Here is a 19,509-nt window from a genome sequence, read left to right on the forward strand (position 1 = left end):
TCATCTATAATGCAGTGCAACCTGCTTATTACATAGTTACATATTTCCCGATCCAACATGTTCAACATCCCGTTATGGATTTGCAAATCCACCGACGTACATGTGTCACTCTCACACATTGTTCATAGATATACAGTAACAGTTCTCGAGAATGGTTAAGTAGCACTGTAGCCAAGTGTCTCAAGTGTCCGTGTTGCTATGCCAAACGACACGTCGCAAGAGGCGAAAAACACTCAAATATGACTTCTCTCTTTGGTGGATTTGGGCAGAATGTTTTTTTATCCCCCCCTCAGACAAGCATAATAGTAGATGAGCATCTGAACTACTGAAGATCTTACTCATCTTGAGGATGACCACTCGCTGGAGGTGCTCTCACTCCCTTTCTAGCACTTTCTCTCCACCCTTTTATTCGTTTTATCCCCGGCTACTGCTGCCGATTAGAGAAGCAAGGATTTGAGGATTTGTATTCTCTTATTTATTTACTGGTTATTGTGATGTGAGGCGTAGGGTAGAGAACCTTAGCAACATAACGCTTTGTATGTGAATGTTTTCCTTTCAGATATTTCAGCTTGGAATGGATTCCTATGGGGGTGCACTGAATTCATTTTTCAACAGACTAGGAGAGAGACCGTGGATGTACACGACGAGTCGGAAGGAGGTAGAGCTAACAAGAGGGTGTTTGTAAGAGAGGGAGAGAGAGAAGCAGAGGGGAGGAGGAGACCGACAGTGACTGGGAGAGAGAGCGAGAAAGAGTATGTGAGAAAGAGTATGCGTGTGTGTGAGAGAGACACTTGTGAAGATCTGTCTGCTTCTGCTTGTGTGTGCATGAAGTCATTTGTTTGCCATCCCTGCCAACCTGATCAAATTAAACATGTTCTCTGCCCCTGCTTGAAAATGAAAAATGCGGGAGGTAGAGAGAGGTAGACGTGGCAATGACTTGCATGACCCTGCATGAGGATGTTATTGTCTGCTCCCCTCCTCRGGAAACTAGTGCAGTCTTGTATGGAAGTAGGGCCAGAACAAAGGCTGCAAATCCTCACTTTTCCCCAATGTGCGAATCCTCCTCTAGGCGATCAACCACCACAGTGACTCCACTCATCAAAATACATCCACCCACCCAAGATGGCTGAACGTGGGGTCAAATTACCAGGACTGAAACCTCTGGATGGTTCTTCTGCCGCCAGAATAAGCTCTGCCTTTTATGTCATCATATCATAGGTGAGATTAAGGGCTATGGCAGGGAGAGATGATCTAGGATCAGCCTGAGTATGATGACAACACATCTCTGGGGATCTGGCTGGCTGTGGCACTGTCATGTCATACATCATAACTGCAATCAGGGGACTCTCCAACAATAGCCAGCCACTCTCTATCCTCTCTCCCTCTCCTTACCAACCAATAAATCAGACCTGCTGTATTGATATCGGGACGCTAAGTATAATACATGAAGGAAATCGATCACAGACCGGTTCAGCACTGCTGGTCCTAATGAATAGTAACAGAGACAAAGATAGCCGGTAATTGAAAAGGAGGTATTAAATCAAATAAGGGGGGGGGGGGTATAGGACCTCACGATCATTTTGTACAATCACATGGCCCGTCCGCAGGGAACTCGCCGCCGACAAAATATGTGCCCATGGCGTATGGCTGCGGCAGCCTTGGCAAAACAAATCACTCGGTCGCTGTGCTTTTCGATACTCATCAGCAACCACATGGGGAAAAAGGCAATTTCACAAATGGGCCCGGTTTGACTATAAATCTTTAAAAATGGACCACAACACAGCCACGACATGTCATGCTCCCCGGGCATAGCCTCTGTATGCTAACTGAACTGSGGAGTGTCCAAGCTGGCTAAAGCATAGAGAAAGACGAGGTAAACTACTACCACTGTATATATAGTTACAAAGTATAGGCATACATTCTGCATAGTTGCAGTATACTGCATCATATTGTAATTGTACATCCTGTATTTATTATTTAAATGAGTGATTAAATTGCACGGTACATCCATCAGGTATACCCTAAGGCGAAACAGATCATGCCTACATACACTACATGACCCAAAGTATGTGGACACCTGCTTGTTGAACATCTCATTCCAAAATCATGGGCATTAATATGGAGTTGGTCCCCCTTTCGCTGCTATAACAGCCTCCACTCTTCCGGGAAGGCTTTTACACTAGATGTTGGCACATTGGAAGCAAGTCCCCGCAGCATTCAGCCACAAGAGCATTAGTGAGGTTGGGCACAATCATTTAGAATGTCATTGTATGCTGTAGCGTTAAGATTCCCCTTCACCGAAACTAAAGAGCCTAGCCCGACCCATGAAAAACAGCCACAGACCATTATTCCTCTGCCACCAAACTTTACAGTTGGCACTATGCATTGGGGTTGGTAGCGTTCTCCTGCCATCCGCCAAACCCAGATGGTGAAGCTTAACCTTTATTTAACTAGGCAAGTCAGTTAAGAACAAATTCTTATTTACAATGACGGCCTCCCAAAAGGCAAAGGGCCTCCTGCGTGGACGGGGGCTGGGATTAACAACACAAATACATTTAAAAAAAATAGGACAAAACACACATCACGACAAGAGAGACAACACTACATAAAGAGAGACCTAAGACAACATAGCATGGCAGCAACACATGAGAACAACATGGTAGCAACACAACATAGCAGCAGCACAAAACATGGTACAATCATTATTGGGCACAGACAACAGCACAAGGGGCAAGGTAGAGACAACTATACAAAGAGCAAAGCAGCCACAACTGTCAGTAAGTGTCCATGATTGGGTCTTTGAATGAAGAGATTGAGATAAAACTGACCAGTTTGAGTGTTTGTTGCAGCTCGTTCATCACACCAGCATGTCCACTGCTCCAGAGCCCAATGGTGGCGAGCTTGCCATTGCGCATGGTGATCTTAGGCATGTCTGCGGCTGCTCAGCCATGGAATAACTATGTCCACCTGTACATAGTATTATAGGGCACTATTGCTCTAATCCATCTAGTGGTGAACTTGGGTACTGTAGATTTAAAATCAGTACACTTCCTGTTCAGAGCTCATTCCGACTACAAGCATTCTGAAGAACGGCAACATGCATTAAGAAAGATGAAGCTCATCTTTATGTTGCCTTTCTTCAGACTGCTTGTAGTGGGAAAAAGCTCTTAACAGGAAGTGCACTGATTTAAAGCTACAGTACCCAGAGGTAACAAAAGCATGTAGTAAGCTGACATGATAAGAGAACAAGGCTACATAGAAGAAGTGCATCACCTTTACCTCTGCTTTTCTTCTAGCTACTAAAGGCACACTTACATTCTCAAGCGGAGAAAGCTGCAATAGCAGCCATAGCTGAAGCCAAGGTTCTCTAAGCACCTGCCGATGATGAAAACAGAGAGCCACGACGTCTGATAGAAACCCAGATGGCACCTCTCAGCGCAACTCAACGCACCCGTGAGTATGTACAGTCACACGCAATCATGTACACTGCCTCACAATTAGTGCAAATATGTACAAAAGTATTTCAGTAGATTTCTTGCGTTTTTGTGTGGCTTAATTTGTGTGAAAAGACACATATCATCTTAATTTATAGGTAAATACATTTGGAGGGGCAAACTACGGAACAATCTTTTTTTTGTGTCCCACATTTATTTAATATACAGTTGAAGTCGGAAGTTTACATACACCTTAGCCAAATACATTTAAACTCAGTTTCACAATTCCTGACATGTAATCCTAGTAAAAATTCCCTGTCTTAGGTCAGTTAGGATCACCACTTTATTTTAAGAATGTGAAATGTCAGAAAAATAGTAGAGAGAATGATTTATTTCAGCTTTCATTTCTTTCACCATTCCCAGTGGGTCAGAAGTTTACATACACTCAATTAATATTTGGTAGCAGTGCCTTTAAATTGTTTAACTTGGGTCAAATGTTTCGGGTAGCCTTCCACAATCTTCCCACAATAAGTTGGGTGAATTTTGGCCCATTCCTCCTGACAGAGCTGGTGTAACTGAGTCAGGTTTGTAGGCCTCCTTGCTCGCACACGCTTTTTCAGTTCTGCCCACAAATGTTCTATAGGATTGAGGTCAGGGCTTTTTGATGGCGACTCCAATACCTTGACTTTGTTGACCTTAAGCCATTTTGCCACAACTTTGGAAGTATGTTTGGGGTCATTGTCCATTTGGAAGACCCATTTGAGACCAAGCTTTAACTTCCTGACTGATGTCTTGAGATGTTGCTTCAATATAACCACATAATTGTCCATCATCATGATGCCATCTGTTTTGTGAAGTGCACCAGTCCCTCCTGCAGCAAAGCACCCCCACAACATGATGCTGCTACCCCCGTGCTTCACGGTTGGGATGGTGTTCTTTGGCTTGCAAGCCTCCCCCTTTTTCCTCCAAACATAACAATGGTCATTATGGCCAAACAGTTCTATTTTTGTTTCATCAAACCAGAGGACATTTCTCCAAAAAGTACGATCTTTGTCCCCATGTGCAGTTGCAAACCGTAGTCTGGCTTTTTTGGGGCGGTTTTGGAGCAGTGGCTTCTTCCTTGCTGAGCGGCCTTTCAGGTTATGTCGATATGGGACTCGTTTTACTGTGGATATAGATACTTCTGTACCCGTCTCCTCCAGCATCTTCACAAGGTCCTTTGCTGTTGTTCTGGGATTGATTTGCACTTTTTGCACCAAAGTACGTCCATCTCAAGGAGACAGAACGCGTCTCCTTCCTGAGCGGTATGACGGCTGCGTGGTCCCATGGTGTATATACTTGCGTACTACAGTTTGTACAAATTAACCTGGTACCTTCAGGCATTTGGAAATTGCTCCCAATGATGAACCAGACTTGTGGAGGTCTACCATTTTTTTGTCCTGAGATCTTGGCTGATTTCCTTTTGATTTTCCCATGATGTCAGTCAAAGATGCACTGAGTTTGAAGGTAGGCCTTGAAATACATTTACAGGTACACCAAATGACACAAATTATGTCAATTAGCCTATCAGAAGCTTCTAAAGCCATGGTATAATTTTCTGGAATTTTACAAGCTGTTTAAAGGCATAGTCAACTTAATGTAAGTAAACTTCTGACCACTGGAATTGTGATAGTGAATTATAATTCAAATAATCTGTCTGTAAATTGTTTTAATGACTCCAACCTAAGTGTATGTAAACTTCCGACTTCAACTGTATATAAAAACTGTGTTAACCCAATATTGTTAATCAACCAGGTTGACACCCCCAAAAAAAGTTCATGTTTTATTAACTTCTCTGGGATACGTGGGACGATAGCGTCCCACTTGGCCAAAAGCCAGAAAAAATGTAGCTCGCCAAATTCAAATATATTACTATAAAAATCAATCTTTCATGAAATCACACATGAAAGATACCAAATTAAAGCTACCCATGTTGTGAATCCAGCCAACATGTCTGATTTCAAAAAGGATTTACGGCGAAAGCACACCAAACGATTATGTTAGCTCAGTACATAGCCACAGAAAAACACAGCCATTTTCCCAGCAAAAGATAGTCACAAAAAGCAGAAATAGAGATAAAATTCATCACTAACCTTTGATGATCTTCATCAGATGACACTGATAGGACATCATGATACACAATACATTTATGTTTTGTTTGATAATGTGCATATTTATATCCACAAATCTCGGTTTACATTGGCGCCATGTTCAGAAATGCCTCCAAAATATCCGGAGAAATTGCAGAGAGCCACGTCAAATAACAGAAATACTCATCATAAACTTTGATGAAAGATACATGTTGTACATATAATTAAAGATACACTTGTTCTTAATGCAACCGCTGTGTCAGATTTCAAAAAAACTTTACGTAAAAAGCACACCATGCAATAATCTGAGACTGCGCTCAAACATAACAACATTTCTCCGACCATGTTGGAGTCAACAGAAATACGAAATTACATCATAAATATTCCCTTACCTTTGATCATCTTCATCAGAATGCACTCCCAGGAATCCTAGTTCCACAATAAATTGTTGTTTTGTTCGATAATGTCCATTACTTATGTCTAAGTAGCTACTTTTGCTAGCATGTCCAAACGCTCACGCAAATGCAGGCAAACTCAGACGAAAACTTCAAAAAGTTATATAACAGGTGGAATAAACTGGTCAAACTAAGTAGAGAATCAATCTTCAGGATGTTGTTATCATATATATCCAATAACGTTCAAACCGGAGCATTCCTTCATGTCTGTAGAAGTTATGGAACGCAAGGCGAAATCATGAGGAAAGCGCATGACCAGGAACTGGCATTCTGCCAGACCAATGACTGAAACACCTCCCATCTGGCCCCACATCACACTAGAGGCTTCATTCCACGTTCTACAGACTGTTGACATCTAGTGGAAGGCGGATCCATATCTTACAGGGAATTGAATCGGCGATGAGTTGAACATTGACCCAGTCTCAGAATTCTCACTCATTTTTTCTCAGGTTTTTGCCCTGCCATATGAGTTCTGTTATACTCACAGACATCATTCAAACCGTTTTAGAAACTTCAGGGTGTTTTATATCCAATAGTAATAATAATATGCATATATTAGCATCTGGGACAGAGTAGGAGGCAGTTCACTATGGGCACGCAATTCATCCAAAAGTGAAAATGCTGCCCCCTATCATAAAGAAGTTAATGTCAATAGTGTTTTCTATGCTTGTTTTCACTTAATACTTTGAAATACTGCTGCTCTTTTAGTCAGAAAGGCCCTTTTCCCCCCATGTAAGCCTACACGATTTTCTTCATAACTATTTTATATTTCGTGGAGTCTACATTACAATTTTCTTCATGATGCATTGAATACAAGGCTCCACTTTTGTGTACATTACACAATTTCTTTCAGAATGCATTTTATACAAGGCTATGTCAAATTTTATGTCCGTAATACACACACACTCTGTTTGTACTCATGTTATAACAAACGATTGACTTTTGTATGAATCATTTTTTATAAAATATTTCTATCTAGTTGTCATGTATTAATTATCTGTAACTGGTTTAATGTTTGTAGTTTGCATGTTTCAGTAATGATTAACATGGTTAAATAGTTGTAAATCTCTGCTTGATTTAGCCTTTAGAATATTTGGCATTTTTATACATATTCTGTATTTCCACTGAAGAAATAAATAATTAACACTACTGTAAATAAATGGAACCTACCCGTTATAAAACGGCAATCACTCTTCGTAATTACACTGCCGTTCAAAAGTTTGGGGTCACTTAGAAATGTCCTTTTTGAAAGCAAAGTACATTTTTTGTCAATTAAAATAACATCAAATTGATCAGAAATACAGTGTAGACATTGTTAATGTTGTAAATGACTATTGTATCTAGAGTATAGAGTATTAATGTAATATCTGCATGGATTTATTGATGCATCGGTTTGTTTTATCTGTAGTCTTTTATGATCAGTGATTTACATGCATGATCATCTGTTGTAGTTAATTTTATACATAGTTGTTTTCTATTTTTTTATGTTCATGATCAAATATTATTGGGTCAGACTGTATATATTTAGGCGTAGGCCTAAATAGGCGTACAGAAGCCCATTATCAGCAACCATCACGCCTATGTTGGTTGTGGCACGTTGTGTTACCTAATCCAAGTTTATCATTTTAAAAGGCWAATTGATCATTAGAAAAACTTTTGCAATTATGTTAGCACAGCTGAAAACTGTTGTGCCTGATTAAAGAAGCAATACAACTGGCCTTCTTCAGACTAGTTGAGTATCTGAAGCATCAGCATTTGTGGGTTCGATTACAGGCTCAAAATGGCCAGAAACAAAGACCTTTCTTCTGTAACTCGTCAGTCTCTTCTTGTTCGGAGAAATTAATGTTATTCTATGTGAGAAATTGCCAAGAAACTGAAGATCTCGTACAATGCTGTGTACTACTCCCTTCACAGAACAGCGCAAACTGGCTCTATCCTGAATARAAAGAGGAGTGGGAGGCCCCGGTGCACAACTGAGCAAGAGGACAAGTACATTAGTGTCTAGTTTGAGAAACAGACGCCTCACAAGTCCTCAACTGGCAGCTTCATTAAATAGTATCAGCAAAACACCAGTTTCAACGTCAACAGTGATGAGGCGACTCCAGGATGCTGGCCTTCTAGGCAGAGTTGCAAAGTAAAAGCCATCTCTCAGACTGGCCAATAAAAATAAAAGATTATGATGGGCAAAAGAACACAGACACTGGACAGAGAAAGATTGGAAATAAGTGTTATGAACCGACGAATCTAAGTTTGAGGTGTTCGGATCACAAATAATAACATTCGTGAGACRCAGAAAAAATGAAAAGTTGCTGGAGGAGTGCTTGACGCCACCAAGCATGGTGGAGGCAATGTGATGGTCTGGGGGTGCTTTGGTGGTGGTCAAGTGGGAGATTTGTACAGGGTAAAAGGGATCTTGGAGTGATAGCCTTCCTTCTTCATTTTGCAGTGCCATACCTTGTGGACTGTGCTTAATTGAAACCAATTTCCTCCTACAACAGGACAATGACCCAAAGCACAGCTCCAAACTATGCAATAACTATTTAGGGAAGAAGCAGTCAGCTGGTATTCTGTCTATAATGGAGTGGCCAGCACAGTCACCAGATCTCAACCCTATTGATCTGTTGTGGTAGCAGCTTGACCGTATGGTACGTAAGAAGTGCCCATCAAGCCAATCCAAATTGTGGGAGGTGCTTCAGGAAGCATGGGGTGAAATCTCTTCAGATTACCTCAACAAATTGACAACTAGAATGCCAAAGGTCTGCAAGGCTGTAATTGCTGCAAATGGAGGATGCTTTGACGAAAGCAATGTTTGAAGAACACAATTATTATTTCAATTAAAAATCATTATTTATAACCTAGTCAACGTCTTGACTATATTTCCTATTCATTTTACAACTAATTTCATGGATGTTTTCATGGAAAACAAGGACATTTCTAAGTGACCCCAAACTTTTGAAAGGTAGTGTAAATGGTGAGAAATGCTCAGTCTGAAGCAATTCGGCTATGGGTTTCACAGCCCTATAAGGATACAAGTTATATCAGCTTAAAAAAGGGTTTATTTACAACCTATGGGGTATAAGATGTTAAGAATGGTGTTATAGGAGAGTCTGAAATTAAATTAAATACCCTAAGCTATGTTCAATGTTAGCAGCAATTTCCAATGACAAATGCTTAGTCTGAAGCCATCCGGCTATGGGTTTCACTGCCCTATAATAATGATACAAGTTATATCACCTTAAAAGGGTTTATTTACAACCTCTGGGATATAACATGTTGGGTAAAGTGCTATAGGAGAGTCTGACATACTTGAGTTCAGTCTTTGCCAATGAGAACAGAGGGGCCTAGCTCCGTCCTTCATGACTGGTAAAATCCTCGATTCTAGGCCGTAGAAAATCCTACATCATCTCATTAGATCAGAACAGAATGGATCAATAGTGATTCATGTTACTTGTTTGCATTCTAAAAAAAAGGATAGTGTGTTATCCAGAAAAAATCWACTTACATCATTTGTCTACCCATATGATGTGGATCATTGTCAGGTTATTTGATATAAGCTTCATTRACAAAAGAACACCATGGTTGTAATAATAAACAGGTCGTTTGTAAATGTGTAAAATGTGTTTGTTTTGGATCCACACTGGTAAGTTAACCCTCTGTATAATTTACAGAAGTTTTCTGAATAACTGGTCAGGGAATAGCACTTTCCATTCAGCTTCAGGAAACATTGATGTAAGGCTTGACCACACCTGTAGAGACTAATTCTATACGTTACCCCATTGTTGCGTATCCATTGTTCACTAGACACACAAAATCTGCTGAAATACTTTTTGTACATATTTGCACGAATTGAGTGTGAGATTGTGTTGACACTGCTCAACGGCCTCGTGACACAAAGCCATTGCGACCATCGAAGGTCAAGTTAGCAGTGGTCAACATTGATACAGCCAGACGTTACAATACAGAAACAGACTTACGGTGTGAAAAGTCAAGTAGGGACCTGTCAGTCCTACAGGAAACCAGCATAACGCCGACATAATCTCTCCACTTCAGAACACCATTACACACTACAGGGGAGAGATTATCAATGTAGGAGAACAACCACATAACAAAAGAGGGTCCAACCAAGCCCACCTTCCGTCTCGCCAGCCACAGTCTGCTGCCTCCAGAGAGGATTCACCCAGACAGTACTCAGCCAATACTTCAGGAGCTACAGATGTAACCTGATACGTTGTGAAAATGGTGAGTTCTGGCCTTCTGAAGTTTGACGACCACCCAGAAAACTATTGGGCCTGGAAATCATCCTTCCTTAGCAGCACCCAGRACTTAAATCTGACAACCAGAGAAGAGCTGGACCTACTCTCCAAATGGCTGAGTCATCTGAGCAGGCCAAGAGAATAAGATAGGTGCATGTACACAACGCAACAGCAGGGCACACAATTTTATGGCAGAGACTTGAAGACTGCTATGGTTCACCTGAAGAAATTGAAGACGCACTTCTGAAGAAAATTGAAGATTTCCGGGGATAACAAACAAAGACAACCAGAAGCTGAGAGCTTGGGGACCTGCTTCTAGAGCTGGAGTCAATCCTATCATAGAGAAGCTTCCTACAGCGTCAAAATACAAGGAAGATAAATAGGGTTGCATTCCCACCTTTTTCCTTCTTTGCCAAGTTCATCCTAAACCAAGCAAAGCCACACAATGTTCCAAGCTTTGCCTTCTTGAATACGAGGCTATAGCTCTTCAAAGACTGAGAACCCACCTATGAAGCACAACAAAACACAGAACACCGGTGTCCATAAGGAAGACAGAAGTCTCATCTGAGTCTGAAGCCAACCAGACTCTCAGGGAAGAAAGTTGAGGACCTAGACAGTGTTGTTGCACAACAATAATCATCCGATGAGAAAATGCTGCAGTTTCAGGAGCAAGATACTAGATAAGCTTAAGTCTAGTCTCAAGGACAACCACATATTACAGATTCTGTGATTCAACCAGTCATCTCACAAAAGATGGTGGGAAAGGGGTGCTGTGCAAAGAATGTGACAGTGATAGACATCCATCCACGCTGCATCCGGGGCCAGCCTCATGGAGAACAGAAAACTCCGCTACCATCATGGCGGAAAGCAAGAGAGCGCAACACTTGCAGTAACCTCAAAGTGTACTGAGATCTGTGGAGACGCATTCAGCTCTAGGTCATGCTCCAAGATATGCTAAGACAAAGTGTATCCCGCAGGCCATAGACAAAGGCGTTCAGAACGTACGCTGTCTGAGACTAACAAAGTAACAAGTCTTTAGCAAGAACCAAGTTCTTCGACTTCTTTGCTGTCTGAGGCGATTCCGCTCCATACACTCTGAAGACATGTTCAGCAGTTGTGGAGACATCTGGGAGGAGCGCAAGCAACTACATCTTCGAGTCAATGGACGGCAAGACAGAGCTCACGCTCATCACTCACATAGAATTGGACATGATGCCAGACGACAGATCAGAGAACCCCCTCACCTGAAGTTGCACGTCATCACSCTCATCTGAAGCCAGTCACAGACAAGATTCCAGTACTCTTCCCAGGCCCAAGCAGAAGGAGGATTGCTGTAAGAGATCTACTGAGAATGCACAAAATCAGATATCAGTACAATGGGCCGCATAACGCACACTACGCGCAATGTCTAGACCTAGGCTGGTTCATCATCGGGGAGTTACGCATGTTTGGACGGAGCTCACAAACTAGCGAAAGTGGGCCTTCACAAAACAAACGTGCTACACAATGGACGCACATCATTCCTTAGCCCTTGCGCTAACAGCATCCAGATCAAAGAGAGACTGGTTAACACTGTGCCAAGGGACCACAGAGCTGGATGGAGGCCGCCATCCCAACCAGAGATAGACGACCTCGGAAGTGTTTGAAGGAATACAACGATGACAAGTCGGCCCCATCTGTCAAAGATCACATCTTCCCACGAAATCATGGACAGGGAATTCTTCATGGACGAGTTGAACAGCTGGGTTTGAGAAGATTCTTCTCTATCCGAGGACCTGCGAAGCAACTCCACTCAGGTCCTGGCACAAACTACATTGGAGCCTGCAAAGAGCTGAAGATCAGCACAGGGGACTGAGTACTTACATTCAAGATCAAGGATGCACAGGGACCTCTTATCCTCCTCATGTGTTACATATGGGAAGAGCTTGGGAGAGGACGTTGGGAGTCGCTCACTGCATTTTGGATGACATGCTCTTGGAACACACAGTTCTCACCACACTAATGGCTGAAGTCATAGCCATCATGAACGCTCAATCCTTAGTTCCAGTGTCTACAGATCTGGAGATGCCAGCAGTCCTGACACCTGCAATGCTGCTGACACAGAAGAAGAAAATAACAGCACCCCCAGGCGACTTTGACCTCAAAGATCTCTACAGCAAGCAATGGAAACAAGTTCACAGTCTCGCAGACACATTTTGGAGATGGAGACAAGAATACCTGGTGACTCTCCAGTCACACAGAAAAAGGCAAGTTGGCAAATCTAACGTGCAAGTTGGAGATGTCATCTTACTGAAGGACACTCAGGTCCACAGAAACGAATGGCCTGTTGGACTCGTCATCAAAACTGTACCCAGCAGTGACAAAAGTTTGAAAGGTTGAAGTCAAAGCCATGAGACAGGGCACCCTTAAGGTATACTTCAGACCTGTCTCCGAAGTCGTCCTACTCCTCAAAAAAGTGATATAAAAGTTATTTTTTATTTCACATTTATTTACCCAGTTAGGCTTGGTTGAGAACAAGTTCTCATTTGCAACTGAGACCTGGCCAAGATAAAGCCAAGCAGTTTGACACATACAACAACACAGAGTTACACATGGAATAAACAAGAATACAATCAATAATACAGTAGRAAAAGTATATATACAGCATGTGCAAATGAGGTAGGATAAGAGAGGTAAGGCAATAAATAGGCCAGTAAGTAATTACAATATARCAATTAAACACTGGAATTATAGAATGTGCAGAAGATAAATGTGCAAGTAGAAATACTGGGGTGCAAAGGAGCAAGATAAATAAATAATATACAGTATGGAGATGAGGTATTTGGATGGGCTATGTACAGATGGGCTATGTACAGGTGCAGTGATCTGTGAGCTACTCTGACAGCTGGTGCTTAAAGCTAGTGAGGGATATAAGAGTCTCCAGCTTTAGTGGTTTTTGCAGTTCATTCCAGTCATTGGCAGCAGAGAACTGGAAGGAGAGGCGGCCAAAGGAATAATTGGCTTTGGGGGTGACCAGAGAGATATACCTGCTGGAGTGCGTGCTACGGGTGGGTGATGCCATGGTGACCAGTGAACTGAGATAAGGCGGGGCTTTACCTAGCAGAGACTTGTAGATGACCTGGAGCCAGTGGGTTTGGCGACGAGTATGAAGCGAGGGCCAGCCAACGAGAGCGTACAGGTCGCAGTGGTGGGTAGTATATGGGGCTTTGGTGACAAAACGGATGGCACTGTGATATACTGCATTCAATTTGTTGAGTAGAGTGTTGGAGGCTATTTTGTAAATGACATCGCCGAATTCGAAGATCGGTAGGATGGTCAGTTTTACAAGGGTATGTTTGGCAGCATGAGTGGAGGATGCTTTGTTGCAAAATAGGAAGCCGATTCTAGATTGAATTTTGGATTGGAGATGCTTAATGTGAGTCTGGAAGAAGAGTTCACAGTCTAACCTAACACCTAGGTATTTGTAGTTGTCCACATATTCTAAGTCTGAACCGTCCAGAGTAGTGATGCTGGGCGGGTTCGGGCAGCGATCGGTTGAAGAGCATGTATTTAGTTTTACTTGCATTTAAGCAGTTGGAGCAGTTAGAGGCCACGGAAGGAGAGTTGTATGGCATTGAAGCTCGTCTGGAGGTCAGTTAACAGTGTCCAAAGAAGGGCCAGATGTATACAGAATGGTGTCGTCTGCGTAGAGGTGGATGAAAGAATCACCAGCAGCAAGAGCGACATCATTGATGTATACAGAGAAGAGAGTCGGCCCAAGAATTTAAGCCTGTGGCACCCCCATAGAGACTGCCAGGGGTCCGGACAGCAGGCCCTGCGATTTGACACACTGAACTCTATCAGAGAAGTAGTTGGTGAACCAGGCGAGGCAATCATTTGAGAAACCAAGGCTGTTGAGTCTGCCAATAAGAATGTTGTGATTGACAGGGTCGAAAGCCTTAGCCAGGTAGATGAATACGGCTCCACAGTAATGTGTCTTATCGATGGCGGTTATGATATCGTTGAGGACCTCAGCGTGGCTGAGGTGCACTCATGACCAGCTCTGAAACCAGATTGCATAGCGGAGAAGGTACGGTGGGATTCGAAAAGGTCGGTAATCTGTTTGTTGACTTGGCTTTCGAAGACCTTAGAAAGGCAGGGTAGATATAGGTCTGTAGCAGTTTGGGTCTAGAGTGTCTCCCCCTTTGAAGACGGGCATGACCGCGGCAGCTTTCCAATCTATGGGAATCTCAGACGATACGAAAGAGAGGTTGAACAGGCTAGTAATAGGGGTTGCAAAAATATCGGCAGATCATTTTAGAAAGAGAGGGTCCAGATTGTCTAGGCATATTGTATTTAAACTAAGTGAGGACTGTTCTGATAACTATATGTCTATCTATACATAGTATTATAGTGCTCTATTGCGCTACTCTGTCATCTAGTGGCAAACGTGGGTACTATAGCTTTAAATCAACTAACTTCGTGTTCAGAGCTCATTCCAACGGAAACATACAGATAAGCTTGATCTTCCTTATCTTTATCCAAGGCTTAGTAGGTAAGTCTTTAAGTAGGCACCTTTGGTTTTTGAGTCATTAGTACATGCTTTCGTTAATTCAAGCTGTGCTTTCTAAAAGATTAACATTTTAAAATGTTTTTTCCTAGGCTTTAGGGTCGCGATGATGCTAAGCTAATGTGTGCTAACTAATCGCCATAGGAGAATACATTGGGTGTTAGCATGTTAGCTATCTTTTTGACATGCAACTTAGCTTCCTTTACTTTATATTGTTGTGTATCTGGCTAATGTGAGTGCCTAGGTATCTCTATGTTACAAGATGATACCGTTGTAATTATGTTATATGTATACATAATATGTGTATTGCTGTTTGTCATTTTGTGGCACTTTTCCAGTCAGGTAAATTGTCATCCTTTCTGCAATGTCATGTTGACTAGCTAGGCCTATTGTATTGTTAGCTCGTGATGGTTCATGCAGGAGTCTATTCTTTGTGTACGCATTTATGTATGAATGTGTACAAATCATTTTCTAATAATATTTTCTTTATTCTGTACTTTACAGTTTTGCAAAAATCATCTCACTAAACATTAAAAATGGTACTCCTTCCTCCGGGGTCTTTATTGGGAGTTATAAGCTGTCTGCCAAGCTTTATACTTACACATTGTGAGGGCAGAACACTTGATTCTACTTCACAATAACAGCACTTACATTTGACCGAGGCAGCTCAAGCAGGGCACAGATTTGACGAACTAACTTGCTGGAAAGGTGGCATCCTATGACGATGCCATGGTGAAAGTCAATGAGCTCTTCAGTAAGGCCATTCTACTGCCAATGTTTGTCTATGGAGATTGCATGGCTGTGTGCTCCATTTTATACACCTGTCAGCAACGGGTGTGGYCGAAATAGCCAAAACCACTCATTTGAAGGGGTGTCCACATCCTTTTCTATATATAGTGTAGCTATGTTGTCTATATGTTGAATTTGTAATATAAATCGTAGTTGTATTCACAATATGTTATAGGCATATTTCATATGTGTTTACGCTTATGATCTTACTTGCATATTCCATCCTCTGGGTCTTCCAGGCCAAACCTCTCGTCGAAGGATAACTGGATTCTCATGTTGTCATTGGAGGCCACTAGTCTCCAGACCAACACGGTACTCCTGGGGTAGGTGAGTGGGAAGTCCGGACTATGGATCACTCCCTCTCCTGTGACGGGGATGATCTTCTCATGCTGGGAATCTTGGACTCCTTCGAAAAATATTTGGGAAATGTTACTTTTATATTATGTTTACATTGGTAGAAGAGTTGTTTGAGATAAGATGAAACATTGTGTAAAGATGAATAGGAATGGTCAACTTCATCCCTGCTGGGGTTGTAATTGTGGTTTATTAAAGATGTTGGCCATTTCAGGACATGGTAGAAACCTACTGATGCACAAGGCTAAGAAAAAAAAAAAAAAACTGTTTTTGGATGGCAATGTATTGGAATAATGAAATGCCATACTTACAACAATAAACCTTGTATCCATTTTTGGGAAATGCAAATGGGGTGGCAGCCCCACAACCTCCAATATAATACAATGTAAACACAGGAAAAAAAGTCATGATGATACAGAAGTAAAAATATCTCTGAGGAAAGAGGAAGAATGCACAGACTGTTCTGCCAGGCTAAATATGCGAACACCGAACTGATAAAGAATAATTTATTCGACAGAAGCTATGAGTTACCAGCTAAATTGCTTCTTTATTAAATATTGATCGCCAGAGCCTCTGATAATATTTTAAAAGTAATAAAGTGGAGTAATAAAAGTATAACTTAATAAATGGTTATGAGACCTCTGTATTGAAATGTGGACACGGTCTTATGTTCTGCCAACGAAGCACTGTTTCAGAGAGTTGATGTGGATCAATGAAATAATCCTCAAAGGAATCGACACACACTAAGTTTTTACTCACGAGAAGTTGGTTTCGGCTGGTAAGAGCGCAAGTATGAAACTAGGGAAGAAGCATGGAACATGTAAGGTCTGCTTGCAATGTCATTCTCACTATAGTCTCTGTGACAAATAATCTACTTTTGTTGAAGGAATTTTTTTTATTAAAACATTGAATGGTCAGAGGGGCAAACACTAAAGCAGGGTCACTTATGATTGGGGCCGTCATACTGTATATGAGTGGGCCAAAATAACTGTTCCAGTTTGCCATTCGGCATAGTAAAGCATCAGTCCACTGCCGAAACACTGAACATCACAATATCTATTAAGCTTCATTTATTTAGTGAAGTAAATAATTGCCTGAACACTACCGTTTGACAAAAGATCAAGTGTTGCTTCAAGAAGCACGTGTCCTTCCCTATAGGGGCAAAGTATTTGAGTGACTTTTACAACCACAGCAGAAGAAGAGAAAACATCTCAAAGCTTCCCTAAAGAAGCACCTCTCCGAGACACTATCATTTACACAAATCTCTCACCGCTGTCAGCGGTTCCTTTTTTAAAAAATTACAGCTACAACACACTGTGATTCAGTATCTTGTCTCCATAAACTCCTAGAAGAACTTAACGAGCTACCCACAACGGGCCGGTTTCCCCCGGGACCTGCGGCCAAGGGGTCTTAAAATCACACCTCTCACGCTGCCCCTCTCTCCATCAGGGCCAGTCACCTCAAGRAGAATACACTGTCAATAATGTGTCTGTCTGCCAGCCTACCGGCCCAAAATTCACTGCCTGCCTCCCACCTGACCACCCACCACGACAATAATAGCGAGCTGAACCAATCTCCTAAGAAACAGTGTTGTTATGATGTCACATACAGATGTATCAGGGAGATTGGCTTTAAAAAACAGGCAACTTTGAGAAAGAGGAAAGTAAGCTTTTCCAGATGAACAATTGGATTTTAATTGCGCAGGATAGCATTTCCGTTCTCTAATCAAGAGTCAGGCAAAGGGAGACTGTGCAGAACCGTCTCACAAATCTTACATCTTGTCATGTTAGTATGATTTAACAAGGAAGGGTAGGCTATACATCTGTAACACAGTGGTTTCTGCCAGTGTTGGTCAGATGCCCCCAGATCACTATTACAGGGAGCAATAGCAGGGAGTTTTCCCCGAGTGCTGACTGCGTTGTCTGGACAACGTTGCTGACCAAGGGAGTCGTCGACAACAGAAAGACATTGTGTGTAAGTGTCTGATCCAAGATCCAACTCGATTTGATCCACTGTGATACAGGTTGTACATCTGGCACGAAATACAGTGCTGTCAACCACAAATATGAGATAAATAATGGGGATGACACAGCTTGGTGAGATAACACATCAGACACCGTCAAAAGATTTTGATGTTTCCATTTAGGGTTGGTGGCACGCCAGGTAGGAAATGGAGAGAATTACGTGAGACACAAATTATAACGCATGTCAAGACTTCTCAATGAAGCCGGTTCTTTCACTGAAGTAAAAAAAATTGTAAAAAAAAAATACAACTTGGCTTCCAACACCAACCACAGCGAGGAAAAAGAAAAGCCACCTTGTTTGGGTAGGCAAGCTGTTGCAGCAAAATGATTCTTTCACTCCCTCGGAGATAGAAAACGGACAGTTTGTGCAATATCATTCCAGACAAAAGAGCCTATTACCCTTCAAGCGGTATTTCATGGCTGTACACCTCAGATACACCTCTTCCAGAAGGCAAAAAACCTTATGTTCTCAGTCAGAGATAAACAGATCATCCTTGTTGCGTCAGCCAACTTTTACTTGATGTCTTTGATGTCAATAAAAAACGGTTTTAGAGCTCTTTTCATCTGGGAGGTGCAAGTAACGGCATCATCGGGCCCATTTGATTGACTGCTCGCTTGCTAGTCATTGGTTGGCCGGACCACTAACGGCTATAAAACCAACAAGCCGATAGGCTCTTTAATCCTGTTAAGGCTTTCCATCACAATGGCATCTCTTTGATTACCTTCGTATTACAGTGCGGGACACAGAGGCTCATAAAATACATAATGATTGTGAAAATACGACCTCTGATGTACAGTACATGTGGCACAGAAAGAATAGTAGGATACACATGGTTTTAATGTAGGTGAACAACCACCCTCCTTTAAAAACATACTTGGTGCAATTATAAATAGACACACGCATTTGGGAACCATTCCCAAACATAATTCCTTGGGGAAAATCAGCTAAATGCTGAATGGAATGCCTTTTTATTAAATGACAATCTGGCCTTACTGTCAGTGAGAGAGGAAAAAGGTTATGCCCGGCTGAAAAAGTTTTTAGACACGTGGGAAGAAAAAGTGATATCCTACTCTGTCCACAAAACCAAAAGGGACATTATGTTGCATGTTGAACTTTTTTTAAATCGACAGTCTGATATACCATAGAAATCAAGTTCTATTTGCAGGTGCAAATGTCATCGGATGCATTTGCCGGTAGCCGACTGATGGTACAGTCACAGTGTGGTTTACTGTAATAAAGGGGAAAAATATGTACATCTTCTGTCATGTCTGTGTTAAAACATGAATTAGAACTATTCCCTTGAACAAGACGTTTTTAAAAAAATTCCAAAAATACAGCATGAGGCCACAAACCATCTTTGTATTACACACACGCATTCCATTCAGCATTTAGCTGATTTTCCCCAAGGAATTATGTTTGGGAATGGTTCCCGAATGCGTGTGTCTATTTATAATTGCACCAAGTATGTTTTTAAAGGAGGTTGGTTGTTCACCTACATTAAAATCATGTGTATCCTACTAT

The 19,509-nt window shown here is 41.8% G+C and overlaps 1 protein-coding gene across 1 annotated transcript in view; it reads right to left on the reverse strand.

Annotated features, from left to right (window-relative positions):
• The window catches only part of LOC111967581 (platelet-derived growth factor C), a 97,036-nt gene that overhangs the window by 43,085 nt on the left and 34,442 nt on the right, over positions 1–19,509 (reverse strand). The window contains exon 2 of the mRNA XM_023992706.2: positions 15,820–16,015. Within this exon, the coding sequence (XP_023848474.1) occupies positions 15,820–16,015 (196 nt within the window). The remainder of the gene's footprint in view (positions 1–15,819; positions 16,016–19,509) is intronic.

Source organism: Salvelinus sp. IW2-2015, linkage group LG8 (genome assembly GCF_002910315.2).
Source record: "Salvelinus sp. IW2-2015 linkage group LG8, ASM291031v2, whole genome shotgun sequence".
Taxonomy (NCBI): Eukaryota; Metazoa; Chordata; class Actinopteri; order Salmoniformes; family Salmonidae; genus Salvelinus; species Salvelinus sp. IW2-2015.